This window comes from Prunus dulcis, chromosome 1 (genome assembly GCF_902201215.1).
Source record: "Prunus dulcis chromosome 1, ALMONDv2, whole genome shotgun sequence".
NCBI lineage: Eukaryota > Viridiplantae > Streptophyta > Magnoliopsida > Rosales > Rosaceae > Prunus > Prunus dulcis.
This window is the reverse complement of record NC_047650.1, coordinates 4,021,888-4,036,085: the sequence shown is the minus strand read 5'-3', so window position 1 is coordinate 4,036,085 and position 14,198 is coordinate 4,021,888. Positions and strand designations below refer to the sequence as shown.

The 14,198-nt window shown below is 35.7% G+C and overlaps 2 protein-coding genes across 2 annotated transcripts; both read right to left on the bottom strand.

Annotated features, from left to right (window-relative positions):
* Positions 1-1,534: 1,534 nt before the first annotated feature.
* LOC117615937 (dirigent protein 16-like) lies at positions 1,535-2,281 on the bottom strand. The gene has a single exon (XM_034345119.1). It carries the CDS (start codon positions 2,279-2,281, stop codon positions 1,535-1,537), a length of 747 nt encoding a protein of 248 aa, XP_034201010.1.
* A 772-nt stretch (positions 2,282-3,053) lies between these two features.
* LOC117615483 (probable serine incorporator) lies at positions 3,054-8,246 on the bottom strand. The gene is given in 13 exon segments (XM_034344565.1): positions 3,054-3,145; positions 3,566-3,639; positions 3,746-3,879; positions 4,221-4,292; positions 4,847-4,864; positions 4,866-4,917; positions 5,397-5,470; positions 5,582-5,753; positions 5,988-6,077; positions 6,717-6,741; positions 7,121-7,280; positions 7,590-7,666; positions 8,033-8,246. Coding segments are annotated over 13 exon segments (1,254 nt in total).
* Between the last annotated feature and the right edge of the window lie 5,952 nt (positions 8,247-14,198).

Here is a 14,198-nt window from a genome sequence, read left to right as displayed (position 1 = left end):
GTAATTAAATAATATCTTAGCCTAATTTATTTGTTTTAATGATTGTTTCTTCAGTGAGTAATTAGTGTTCAATATTTTAATTAACTTCATAAATTATATTGCTTGATAAAGCAGCACGGATATACTCAGTTTTTTTAAAAATTTCTTGAAAATAGTATAGCCGTGCGGCTTTACTCGGCTTTTTTTATATATAAATACAGCTATACTTGTTTTTTTATTTTTTATTTTTAAGAAATAGTATTGCCAGGCGGCTATACTCAGTTTTACTTTATCATGTTTGTTTGAAATTATATTTTTAATTATCGATATTCTTTGTATTTTTGTTTTATTTGCCATATCACAAGTCTTCATGTTAACCAATGGTTCATGTCACAATCATCAAACCATCGATTTGCACACGTAGTTGCATAACTTGCATTTTAAAAGAGATAGTTGGACTAACCATACTAGTGTGCAAGACAATGCTTTGATGAATTCGAGTATGGTGACAGCCGAGATTACATATTGCAGAAGTATTGGTCCATTATTGGTCCAGTATTGGTCTAAAGTATTGGTCACTTCTTTGGTGTCTATAGTCCATTAATTGCAGATTTTTTCAAGGACTGGGAGCTTTTTAACCTAAAAGCCAAAAACATATGGCTCACAGATGATCTCATTACGAAAAAGAAAAAAAAAACCATGTTTCCATTGTAGGTTTTTCTCTCTTTTCGTGTGTAATTCATTGCCTCTTTTAGACTACTATGACAGTTTGTGCAATTGCAGAAGAACTAAATGTTGTACTTGCATCTGTTTCTTGGATTGGAAGAAAATGGAGCAATTCTTTGAAGCTTTTTATGGAAGAAGGCACAGTTTGGTCTAACATTCAATTATCAGAAACCATGATTCTGGTAGGTTTTTGGTTTGTTAGGCTTGTTCTGCATACACTTATATTATAAGACCTTTTTATTTTGTTCTGCATACACTTATATTATAAGACCTTTTTATTTGTTCTTCTTCTACAGATATGCTGCAGAGCTTGGATTTGAATCAGATCCAAATTTTTCTGCAAGAAGTTTGAGAATTTGGATTTCAATTATTAGTTTCATTTCAACTTGGCTTAGTGTGGTTGGTTTTGTCAGAAAAAACCAAAGATGCAGTGTTAAGGTCTGTACTCCTATGTTGAATGTCCTACTCGAAACTTTGGTCACTGCAGTGAGAGTGTGTAGTCAAAACTAAAGGAAGTCATCAAGCCACGAAGAGTTTCAAGTCATGAGGATTTAAAATCAAAAGATTGAAAGCAAGCAACAACTTTTAATTATAAATTAATTCATTGTATGTAAATTGTACAGGAAAGGGACAGAAAATGAACTAAACATAAATTGCATTCTTCTGCCAATACAAAATCCAACAGAAAATTTTAGAATACCATTATGACAAAACTAGACAAATTCAAATTTGAAAACTACAATCATTCACAAGAAAACTGCATCCAGATTCTCTGTAGATCAAGCATACAAATCAAACTTGCTGTTAAATTTTCCACATCATATCTGATTCAGTAGCTTAGATGCACAATGATCCTCAGCAATGTCTCAGCACCATCAGTGACATGTTGACCAGGAGGTATAAGTGACCTAACCTCAGCAAACCCGCTTGCAGACTTGAATTTTCCAGTGCCTCCTGTCACTGACAAATGTGACATTGGGCTTCCAATTTTGAATATGCCATAGAAGTTTAAGGTGTCACCATATTCACCACCTTCAATCATAGCTGTGAAAGCCATCATCTGTGAGGACCCATCAGCTGAACTTGCCACATAAACTCCTTGAGCCTTCCCAATTGTCTGTGAGCCCAACTCAGGTGCTGTGGTCAAGATATCATCAATGACTGTGAGGGTTCCAAAGCCCAGGCCCAGCCCATCAGGGCCCAACTGGGTTTGGGCCTGGCCACTTAGTTTTCCTGAAAATGTTGTGCCAGCTAAGCCAGTGCCAAGTGGAATGCCATTGAGGCCATTGACAGTTGGGAGGGCACCATTGGCATTGGGGATGGCCACCCCACCTTGTGGGGGAAGGAACCCTATTGGCCTTGCAAAGGGCACTTGCCCTCCGTATATGTTGCCAAGTAGGCCAGTGATTGGCCTAGCTGTCGGGCTGCTGCCTCCAAGAATGTCATGCATGTACATCTCAAGAATTGGCTCATGCCCACTGGCTTTGACTGGGTCTGCTGCCTTGACCAGCAGTACATGCACTGAGGCAATTAGCACAGTGAAGAAAATGGAACAAACTGGTGATTGCTTCAACATCTTGAAGTATCTCTCTCTTGATGAGTTCTAAGGATTTGATTTGTGGAAGAAATGTGTTTTGGGGAGTGTTCAATTGGGTAATGGCTCCTGCTTTTATATGGAAAGTAGAAAAGGTCTAGTGAGAAAGCGTGCTATTATTCTGTTTTAGGAAATTCTAGACAGCAATTAACTCTTATAAATTAAGCTAAAAAGGTAGCTATTAGTGGTTGAGAGGTGATGTAAATGGGTTTGACTGGATTATAATTAGAAGGAAAAAAGAGAAATGAAACTTTTGATCTACATATGGGTTTGACTGGATAGCATGGGAGAATGTGCCAATAGTGCATTGGGTGCAACCAAACCAACAAGTATCACAGACTAATGAAAGAAAATTGACCTGATGACATACAAATGTTTTCATGTAAGTCAACGTGGCAGAACTGATTAATTGTATAATCTTATGAGAAATGCTAACAAATTATGTTGCATAAATTTCACAATTTGACTTCTGACAATATGCCAAACACATTAGATAAGTCATCATGTGGTTCACTTCACATGATTAATCCTCTTCATAAAACCATGGTATTTTCTTCATCTTCTGATGTTTCAAGGTGCAAAATATGTGAATACTCAATTGCAGGCATCTTCTTCTTGATTTTCCAACAATGGAATATTGAAGACTTATTTTCCTCTGCTCCTTTCGTGACTGGCTTGAAGAATAATTGACACGGAAAGAATAATGACCATGTAGCAGGTAGCAAGAAAGATCTGCAACATTTTCCATAATCAATCATGGCACAGCTGAGTTATCAATCTCCTGCACAGGCTCTTCATGATCCATGACTTCGGACTGCCTCAGAACCGGGGAAATCAACGTCCATACTGCATAAAAACATTGGAAGAAAATCAAAGATATAGAACAGATAAAAAAGTTGCTCTGATTTCCCTATCATGTCTTTCCAAGAGAACACAAATACAATAGAACCAAAATACAAACCAAACATTTCATAATCTTTCAAGTTATCTGAAAAAAGTTTTTTTACAATTTCAGCATGGTCACTTGTAGATCAGCCAAATTTCGAGTAGGGTTGCTAGTGCACTTTTAGAAGAAAATCAAAATGGCTATATTGTGATGTTACTCATGCCACGCATTGAGTAGGGCATATTATGATGTAGGTTGATTATGGCAGACTACAGTGTATTATCAGATTTTGCATGTAGAGAAATAAAACTCAACACATGAAAAACAATCCTGGTTCAGAAGCAATCCAAATAGGAACTCATATACAGTGATTTACTTACTAAATATTGAAGCTGCAAACCATTCGTTGACAATTTTTACCCATGTACTAGTCCACCCAACATCAATGCTCCACCTGATTGTTTCAGAATGTTATGTACAACCATCGAAATTATACAAACTGAATCATTTCAAAACAGAGATATCTAAATGACAGGGGACCTGATAGTTTGGTTTCTTACTTCTTAGCTGAGTTATTGAGGTTCCAACTGATGAATAGCATTGCAAAATACATGGCCCCCAGGGAAAATGTTAGGTGGAAAAATCCATACTTGTAAGGGATGTCATCGTCCTCTTGAACTTCATCTTTTTGAAACTAAATAGCATGAGAAGTACTTTTTAGTTTTTGGCTAAATAACTGGAATTAAGATCCTGGCCGCTTTTAGCAGTCAGCAAGAAACATCCCTGCATATTTCACGCTTACTCTTCTTTTGTCAATGAATAGAATCTATGTATCTAAGAATTGCATCGATGAAGCCATGTTGTATGAAGCACTAAATTAAGTTACAGGCAATTTTTGTTTTCCAGTGGCTCAAAACAATTAACGAAACTGTTACGCGTAAATTTTGTTTTCTTCTCTGCCATTTTCTTAGCAACCAAATAAGGTTGGTATAATTCATTCTTTGAACATATACTATATACAGAGAAAGTATTCACCTGAAATGACTGCGAATCTATCCCAGTTGAAAAGGTTGCCATAACAATAGAACATATTGCAATCAGGAAGCCCTGCGGGTAGTACAGTGTAACACAACATATTACCACTACGGAGATTAATATTGAATACATTTGGTGCATGTCATTGCTAAACTCATCTGTAGAAATTATCCAAACCGGCTTACACAGAAAGGATGCCAATATGTTTTTACACTGCACATTCCAAAGGTACCTAGGCGATGTGGGGCTATTGCTAACAATCATTTCATCAGTGTCTCTGGTTAGGAAATGAGGATACTTTTCTTCAACTTAGAAGGATGATGAAGGAACCAGAAACTATTCTAGTGCTCAAACACTTTTCAGTGCTGGAATTTTTTCCCAATTACTTCATCTATGGGTAGCAGTGGCTTTTTGCATTGTAGCCAACTAGCAGTATGTGCATGTTCAACCCAAAACCGACCATCATTAACTGATGCTAGTTTTTTCAGTGCTGGATTCTTTTAACATGTTTTGCATATACTCGTATTACAAAACTGCATCTGTAAACTATCATTCAATACAGGGAACTTATAGAGGCAACCAAAAAGAAGAAAAAAGAAATAGAACTAGAACTAGTCAGCTCTTACTAGTATTGTACTCCAATCACCNATTCCCATTCCCTTGTTTTTGTCTGTTGCATTCCTCATTGGCAGGTTCACTGAAAACCCATGTATTAAAACCAGAGTAACGTTAAATGTCTTGATAAAAAATAAAAAAAATTAAGTTGCAAAGGAAAAGGCATAATAGATGATGAAAGCCTATAAAGAAACAGATGCTAGTGACTTTCTCATTTCATAAATTTTGAATGTGTCACTTTGCCTTCAGTGTTAGCTAAAAGAAATACAACCAAAATTTCATATACTGCTCATTTTAAATTAAACCTACTTAGAGACCTTTATACATACTGAGCATAAATTTTATGAGCAGTCACTTACTAATATGTTGAATGAACCATAATACTATCTGGATTTAGACCAAAATTTACGAATCTATGACACAAATTTACAACTACACAATATAACTGATGCATAATGCACAGCAAAGAGGATTTAAGAATAAATAAATAAATAAATGGTAGAAATTTTAGCTGAATCTGAATTAGCAAGTTAATACTTGATGCATGGCTGAAGTCCTAACCTTCTGATAGCAGACCAGCATAGGAAAACAATGTATGAAGCCATAATTCCAGAAGATAAAAGACCTCTGTTTACCTGTATTAAGAAGGAAAACGATAATCTATTCTTAACTAGAAGGAACACAAATCGAAGTTGATAAGTAATTAATTTACATCAAATGGAAGTGTTTTGAAGAGCACTGTATACCTTCGAATGTAGCGATATAACCATCATTACAATAAGTAGAATTGTAGTCCATGTGATAAAAAATATGTTGAGAATACATGGGGATTTCATCGCATGTGATAAGTACATAAATGCAATTCCACTCATCGAAGCAATGTAAAACAGTGTAGACATGAATAATCCAAGGGAGCAGCTGTAGAATGTAAAAGAAGATCTATTAAGTGCATTTATCACCAAGAGAAGAAATGAAGGCTAAAGCAATAGTTACAATGGTCTATTTCCTTATTGTGATCTTTACGAAGTCTTTGTTTCTATTTTGTATTAGGTAATAAGCTGACCATTTTTTCATTTTGGGATGACTAGTAAAATGGTAGCGATCCAAAAATCTGAGCTAATGTCTACTTTTCCTGTTAATAAAAAGTCATACCTCTGCTTCTTTTGCTCATCGGGCATCCAGTACTTATTCCACCAATTAATAAACTGGATCACACTTATAAGTTGAAGAAGGAGAAAAATCCTGTCATGAGAAGCTAGCACAAACCAATGTTAGTCATGATATGAGCCAAACACTCAAAGCAAATAAACGTGCAAGTTCACGTACTAAAGAATATATTCTACTATACATGCTACACCTTGATTTCAATAAGGTGATGAATCGATGTTTTCTAAGATCTAAAATGGAGGTTTAAAAACAAGATTCCATTTCCAGATGCGACAACCCATAGGTTTGTTCATTAGTTTGTTTTCCTTCTTCTTCTTTTTTTGTCTAAACATTGATTACAGGGTACTCCAGAACTCTGACACTACTCTCTGAAATTGTGTTGATTAAGCTGTCCCATATTGACTTGATAGTTTCCACATCAGGGTTGCTTTTCTTTAGTCCAATTCAAATCTTAGAAATAATTCTCTCTAGAAGGCAACTGATTTAGAAGTGAGGTACAGAAAAACAAATTGTACTATGAGTTTGAGATTAGTATTTCGTGTAATGATAAAGAATTGCTCTTGCACAAATCATGATCTAATGTTTTATGCAACGGTGGAGCAGGTTAGAACAAAGCACTAAAGCTGGCCTTATCCAGGCTAGCAACCAGTTCAAGCAAGTGTAGAATATATAAATGGCTTTCAAGGCATTTTAACAAAGAATTTGAAAGATTACCCTGCACCAATACGAGCAAATTCACCTGTAAGAAATTAGGAAAAAAGTTGTTAATTTGGAAATTCTTTTTCAAGATGCATCAAACAAGGAGGAATAGATAGGTCATGAGTGGTTTATTTGAAGGAAACCTACTAATATCCATGGTAACAGAACCCCCAGATATAGTAGATTATGTTCTTAGGCCTAGACTTTGTATTTCTGTTTTCCATGATTGTATCTACTTGTAAATATGATTGAAAAGAATAATGCATTGAAAGAGATTATTCTCACATGTTCTAACATCAGATGGACCAAGTAAGTCATGCTTCTTTCTCAATTGATGCATAAAGGACCAGTATGAAGAAAGACAAAAGGACCGTTATTAAATATGGAGTGTTTCGTGATTGACTGTCAAATTAACGTACCATATAATTGAAGAGAATCTGAAGGAACGAAGAGTGGAACCACCATCGATATTAGTAATATGAAAAACTTCAATCCCCACCATCCAGAATGCCATGCATTGCGAGCTTCCCATAGTTTTCTTGTTTTAGATGTAGTGAGGAACATTAGAAAGAAAAATATCTGATTTTGATGTTAAGGTTGTTCACTCTTTGAGGGGACAGAAACACAGGTAGGAAATCTGTAGCTGAAAATAAGTATTAACTTATATAGTAAAACGAGGATAATACAAGTTATAGGCCTGAGTTATTTTGTTATCCATCCTATGATAACACAGTTATCCTGCAAACACAAGATTATGACTGCATTATTTCTCCATCATCCTTAGTTTCCACCTGAGCTTTACGCTTAAGGGTACAGCAGTAGTGGTTAACCAATTTATAAGGGGTTGCAGTTAAACTTAATCTTATGAATCAGCCAGAAAAAAGATACAAAGCTTCCTAAACTCACACGAAGAACTCCCAGTGTATGAAAGCAGTCATTTCCGCCAGATCCACAAGATTTCATATCTGCAAAAGAAATTTTAGAAGCACAACACAGAAAGCATCATTATATATACCTTTTCTAGTCTGTAATTATGTGTAAATGAATCACTTCCAATAATGCATGACAGGATTAGAATTTCAGTTTCTAAATGTTGTTCATGTGCAAAGGAACTTGTCTGTGGAATTTAACATAAGATAAAGATCACAAGTCTAGCAGAATCCGTAAAGTGAAACTACTTTAGAAGCTACATAGGGATATTGGCTTTGCAGAAGTCAGTTACAGTATTTGAATTAGGAGTTTGTGATTTGTATAAATTTGATAATGGTATGGACCAAACTAAAGTAAGAAGAAAATCCAGATCTTTTGAGAAGGGGAGAACAGTTGCATACAATGGAGCTCAGGTAAAACCCTTTGCGCATAGTCACGAACAAACCAAGCCCAAAGATTTGTGATTAAGAAGATTATGCCATATGCATAACGGGCTCGCAGTGACCTTTTCCTTTCTGCCAAGTAATCAATTCTCTTATGCTCCAATGACTCAGGAACTTCTTCCCAAGGAACAACCTCTACCATAGCTTCAACTGCTTCAGCAGATGTAATCATTCTGCAATTTAAAGCACTAAGATGTAACTTCATTTTTAACAAGTTTACACATTGTTCTCAAACTGGATGTGTAGCATAGAAAAAGTTATGTAATTGAAAAGAAAATTGTAAAAAATGTGTCAATGTGCTAAGATAAATGAAAAATACAGATTTTCTCTTACTTTGGCAAACTTCATCCATCCAAAGTAAAAGAGTACTTCCACTTAGGTAAAATGAAAACCATAGATCAAATCTAAGTTGCTGAATATACATTGTATCAAATAGTTTCTTTTACTGTTGCATTCTTTTCCTTACCTACCTCTGAATGTCTTTTTAAGCATACAACTTCAATGTGGAAAGAGAGGAAGCCATGAGAAAAAGTAGACGAAGATGAAGAAAAACTTAACCGAACTCCCATTTTACATCACAATAGTAAAAATCAGAAAACCTGACAGTGCAGAACTCAAAATAATTCAAACTATCAAGCAAAACTGAGAACAAAAACTTCACATTAATACTATTATCTGAGAACAATGAGGGAAACATTGAAAATTTCAGTATGTTAAGGCAGAAGAAGTACCTTTTGAAGTGATACCTTTATCAGGAAGTCAAATTATATGCAGAAGAATGGACTGGAAAGTAGCCAGTACCAATGGGAACAAAACCAAGCAATAAATAGAAGCAATTCCTTCATAATAACAAAAGATTGTTACAATTATTAGTGAATGATGTCCAAAGAAGAAAACAGTTAACTTGTAGAGAGAAAAATACTGACCTCTCACCATATATTTGGAGTGCAGTGTAAGGCTTTGATTTTGACACTGTTCAGTGCTCAGCAAGAATGAAGTGTCAAGGTCATTCATCACTTCTATATAAGGAAGGACTAAGTAGGCTTCCCAATTATGCACAAGTAATATGAGTATGGTTTTGGCAAAAGGGTCATCGGAAGCAGACAGCTGTAACATATTAAATTGTTGCAGCACTCATAGCCTCTGATTCCATGAACCCTTTTCTAATGTCCTTTTATGTGATGTCGAGATGCCTTCTCCAAACATCTTAGAAACCAGGAAACCCCTTGAATAATCTTCAAAAAATTTCAACATATAATATATTTTCAGAGACTGAGAGCCTTCATTACTCTCAAAGCAGGACACATTTGGTGCATTATTTAATTTTCTTTTGTCCCCTTTGTCTTCTCCCTTTTTGACAATTCGTATGAAGCATGCATTGAAAATTGGTTTACAGGCATGACCTATACAGCTCATGTCCACACCTTGCATGCAACAATGTTCAATTAGACAGAAAACCCAGAACAGAAATATTGATTAAAAAATATTATCAGAAATTATAATTTATGCGTACAAAACTTGCTTTCCAAAATAGATAAATTAATAAATGTTTTTGGGTTTGTGGATGTGAATTTTGATGATGAAAAATCATGTGAAGTAAAATGGAAGAAAGATTGAAGAGGAAGGTGATCTTTTGATTGAAAAAGATTGAAGGTGTTGGTAAAGAAACTAACAACGTCAAGACAAGGTTGGTTGGCCCTTTCATTGCCCAGTTTCATACTCTTTTATTTCGCCTGGTTTCTAGAGGGCGTGGGCCCAAATCTAGTACGCGCCTCACCCATTGGGTTTTAGTTACCGTTGCCTCTGAGGCGGCGGAGCAGGTTTGCTTTTTTTGCTTTTGTTTTTTCTGAGAAGAATACAAAAACCACTATTTTCGTTCGGAAAATTTGAGCAATACCTCTAAGCTTTCAATCTGCGTTTCACTTCATTTCGACAGAAAGAAATCCGTATTGACTTCATAACCTGAATTTTTTTTTGTCAAATTACTACTTGAAAATAAATTTGGGCTTTAGGTAGCAGGTCAACATAAATATAAATTCAATTGGTGAATTGGAACTAATTAATGTGCATTTAAACTAGCCTAAATAATATATTAATTCAACTTAAATTAAACTCGAAAGTGGGAGTGTATATTATTAATATTGCGTGCTTATATCATATTTGACAAGCCAATTATTCTGCATGTGGAGCGTAGGACCTACAATGAGATTCACAAAGCTCAGTCAAAGCATTGAGACTCATAAAACGATCATCGGTAGGGTGAACCTTCGGCAACCCTACCCATGTACAAATCATCGGCAGGGTGAGTTTTTGGCAACCCAACATGCTGATCCGGCTTAAGAAGGTGTATGTTTTATCAAGCTGAACAAAGGACACGTGGTAGCCTCTAAGGCAATGTCCACAGTCCCGCATCGAAATCTCACTCAAAGTGCATACCTTCCAAGATCTATAAATAGAGGTGCAAGTCCCTAAAATGAGGTAAATGCTACATTCGGCTACTTAGCCCTTATTTTGTCCAAATTATTATTCACTCTGTCCTTAACATAACTTAAGCATCGGAGAGCCTTCGGCCAATACCACATTAGTGTCCATCTTACCGTTGCTCTTTGTCTTAAGTGCTACAGTGCCTCCTGAAACATTGATCAATTCACACTAAACCCCCTTAAAGTTAAAGTGACCTACTTTGTCTCTTTAACCGATGTTTTGTATCTCACTTTATCTCTTACCGTCAAGTTCATTAAAAACTCTGTTAAAAATACTAACGTGGAACCAATAGGATCCACTATTTTGCTAAACTAAGTGCCATGTGTGAAGAAAAAAACTTTAAAGATTCCCCTCCTCCAACCCCATTATTCCTTCCCACTCTTCTCTCTTCCTCTCTCGCAGAAACAAAACCCAGCCCCCTCACTTGATTGATGAAAGAAAATTCATTGATTAGAAGTTAGAACTTACTAGCTCGGCACTCGGGTGCAGTGTAGTAGAAAACCGCAGACAAACTAGCATTTATGCCAAGGAATTAAAAAAATAATTAAAAAATCCACAATAAAACTTAATTTCCTATTTTGAATATTTGTAAAATTCAGAAGGGATGAGGTTGGTGGAGAAATTGGCATACGTTTAACATTGTCAACTGCCTTATTATGCATAGCCATGCACTGTATGAGGAATAGGTTTGAGGGACCTGAAAGTAAATGTTTTGAATCTGAATCTGACTCTGAGAGTAAGGATGAGGAGAGGCATCGTCTCTGTTGCAGAAATTGAAGGTTTGGGGTGTGAATCGAATAATTGAAGAAGGGTTTGGAAGCGGAACGGATATCGATTGTGTTTGGTGAAGATGGTGTGGTATTTGGTACTGAAGTTAGGTTTTGGATGTGTGTTTTGGTGAAGATGATGGAGAAGACCTGCTGCACATGGGTTGTTTTAATTATTATTTAACTAGTGAATAATTAGTATTTATATATTTTATCAAAGAAACAAATTAAAAAATTAAATTGTTTATTAAGTAATATAATTTGTAAAGTAAATTAAAATAATCACTACTAATTATTCATTAAAAAAATAATTCAAACAAGATTATTAATGAAAGTAATTAAATAAGGCTAAGATATGATTTAATTAATAAAAAGAAAGTTTTAATATATATATATATATATTGACCTAAAGATACTAGGGAAATAGCTTAAAATGCCACCATTTTTATAATTTTAACTAAAAATACCATCCATTCTCAATTTTTTTACAACTACCACGTATAAATACATTTTTATTGTGGTTTTATTGTGGTTTTTCAGAAATTGGGTTCTCTCTCAACTCTCTTGGCTCTATCTCTCTCTTCAGCCCTTCTCTCTCCCTCGTGTAACTCTCTCTCTCTCTCTCTGACGCAATCTTCTTTCTCCCTCAGCGGTGGCTATTCATCCAAGCTTAACTCCACGGTTCACATCCACGAGGTACTGTTCATCTTCCTTGTCTTTGAAATTTAGGGTTTTTGTGAATTTGGTTTATGGTGTATGGATTTGTAAGAAATTGATTTAGGGGTTTCTTCGAAATTGGTTTTGGGTCTCAATTACTAATTAATACCAAACACTTTAATTATCACCATGTTCTCAAATTTCAGGCCACAATTAAGTAAGAGAAAATCCATTATTTGTGCGCAGTCATACCCAAATCCTTTTCTATCTCTCTGCCTCCTCTGGCTCTGTTTCAGAAACCTGGACAATCCATCCTGACGCTGCGTGTGTGATGAACTGCTTGTCGTTGTCGCACTTTTCACGCAACCACCATTTTCAGAACGAAGGGTCGTTTCGTGGAAAAGAAAATTGGACCTTTCGTGTGGGGTTAAGTGCATCAACTTAGAATCAACGAGATTCCATATTCAGCTCTGCTGATCTCAAAGCAAAGCCAGCAGCAGCATCAGCAGGAAGACGACATAGTCTCGTTCACGGAGGAAGTCAGAAGCTGAACCAATTGTGGAGCTGGCAAAAGATGCCTTCTATGTAGTGCGCAAAGGAGATATTGTTGGTGTTTATAAGAGTTTCGGCGATTGTCAGGCTCAGCTTAGTTCTTCGATAATTTTACATTTTTCTATTTCTGGGTTAAATGGGTTTAATGTGCTTGAACTTCACTTCACTTCACTCTTTCTTTTTTGTTTGGAATTGTGGCAGATATTTGATCCTCCTGTTAGTGTGTACAAAGGGTACTCTTTGCCTGAGGACACGGAAGAATATTCATGTGGACTTACGAATGCCATTTACACAATCGCTGCTGCAGATTTGAAGGACGATATTTTCGGCAAGCTTATGCATTGCCCTTTTCAAGTAAGAGTTCACTTGCTACCTTCTGCAATTCATTTTCCGATTTCGATTTCAAAAAGGCAAACTTTTCACTGTGTGCCATTTGGAATTAAACTCCTAATTAGACTTCCAATGGACCAGTGAGATTTAGGCTTCCAATTTCAACTTCAAAAGTCCCCCTTCCAATTTCAATTTCAAAAGTCCCCATTTGAAATTGAACTCCTAATTGTGCTTCCAATATACCAGTGAGATTTATCATTTATGGCATAGCAGTTGATTGTGCTTGTATCTTGTATTGTAGATTATTTTTTATAATTGTCAGCTCCTTTGCATGTTCTGGAGTAAGATAAACAATGTACTATGCGCAACAGAGACACTTTTAACTTTGAGGTTGAAGAATGTAATAATTAGTCTGAGCTCAAGCTTTTTTGGACGGGTGTTTTTTGAATTAATTTGAGCTGCTTCTTCATGCATCTCGTACTAATTATCTATAGATTGGGGGTATAATTTACTTCTTTTTCACTTCAGGATCCAGGATCTTTGCAAGGTGAAGCATCTGTCACGGATGCACTCAAAAAGAGATCCCATGAAGTGCCAGCATCAGATAATTTTGGTGAGTTCATAATCATGGCTATCTCTGAAGTACCCTCATTGAAGAAAAGGAAGAACAATTGTCTTGGAAATGCTATTACTTTCTTATTCCCGACTATCTACCAGTAAAATTTGTTGTATTCTTGAGCGTTTCTATTTCTTTATACTCGTGTGTTTCTGGGCATTTTCTATTTTGTTTCTTGTTTCTCCCTATTCAAATGTTCAGCTTATTCTGTATTGTTAATTGTTTGGGTTTGCGTATAATATGATATAACTACAACTTAAAGACGTTGGAGGTTGATTATATTGTGTGCCTTGTGCGTCAGATGCATTTTGATTTTGCTGCCTTGGTTTCTACTTGTTTTAATGCTTTGCAGGAAGTAATTGGTTCATCTTCCTTTTTCAGATGATCCATTGAGAAAGCATGTCAAGATAGATCATTCCACTCAATCATTACCCTTAGATTCTGTAAGTTGAATTCGTGGTGGTAATGCCAATGATGTCTGATGATTGGAAAAAAGCTTTTATTTTTGGGAAATAGCTTAAAATGCCACCATTTTTATAATTTTAATTAAAAATACCATCCTTTCCCAATTTTTTTACAACTACCACGTATAAATACATTTTTATTGTGGTTTTTCAGAAATTAGGTTCTCTCTCAATTCTCTTGCCTCTATCTCTCTCTTCGGCCCTTCTCTCTCCAGATCAATCAGAATTCGGATCAACCCCTCATTGTCCGTCTC

Excerpts from the sequence above, each read along its gene's own strand:
- LOC117615937 (XM_034345119.1), bottom strand. The coding sequence starts at position 2,281 with ATGTTGAAGCAATCACCAGTTTGTTCCATTTTCTTCACTGTGCTAATT.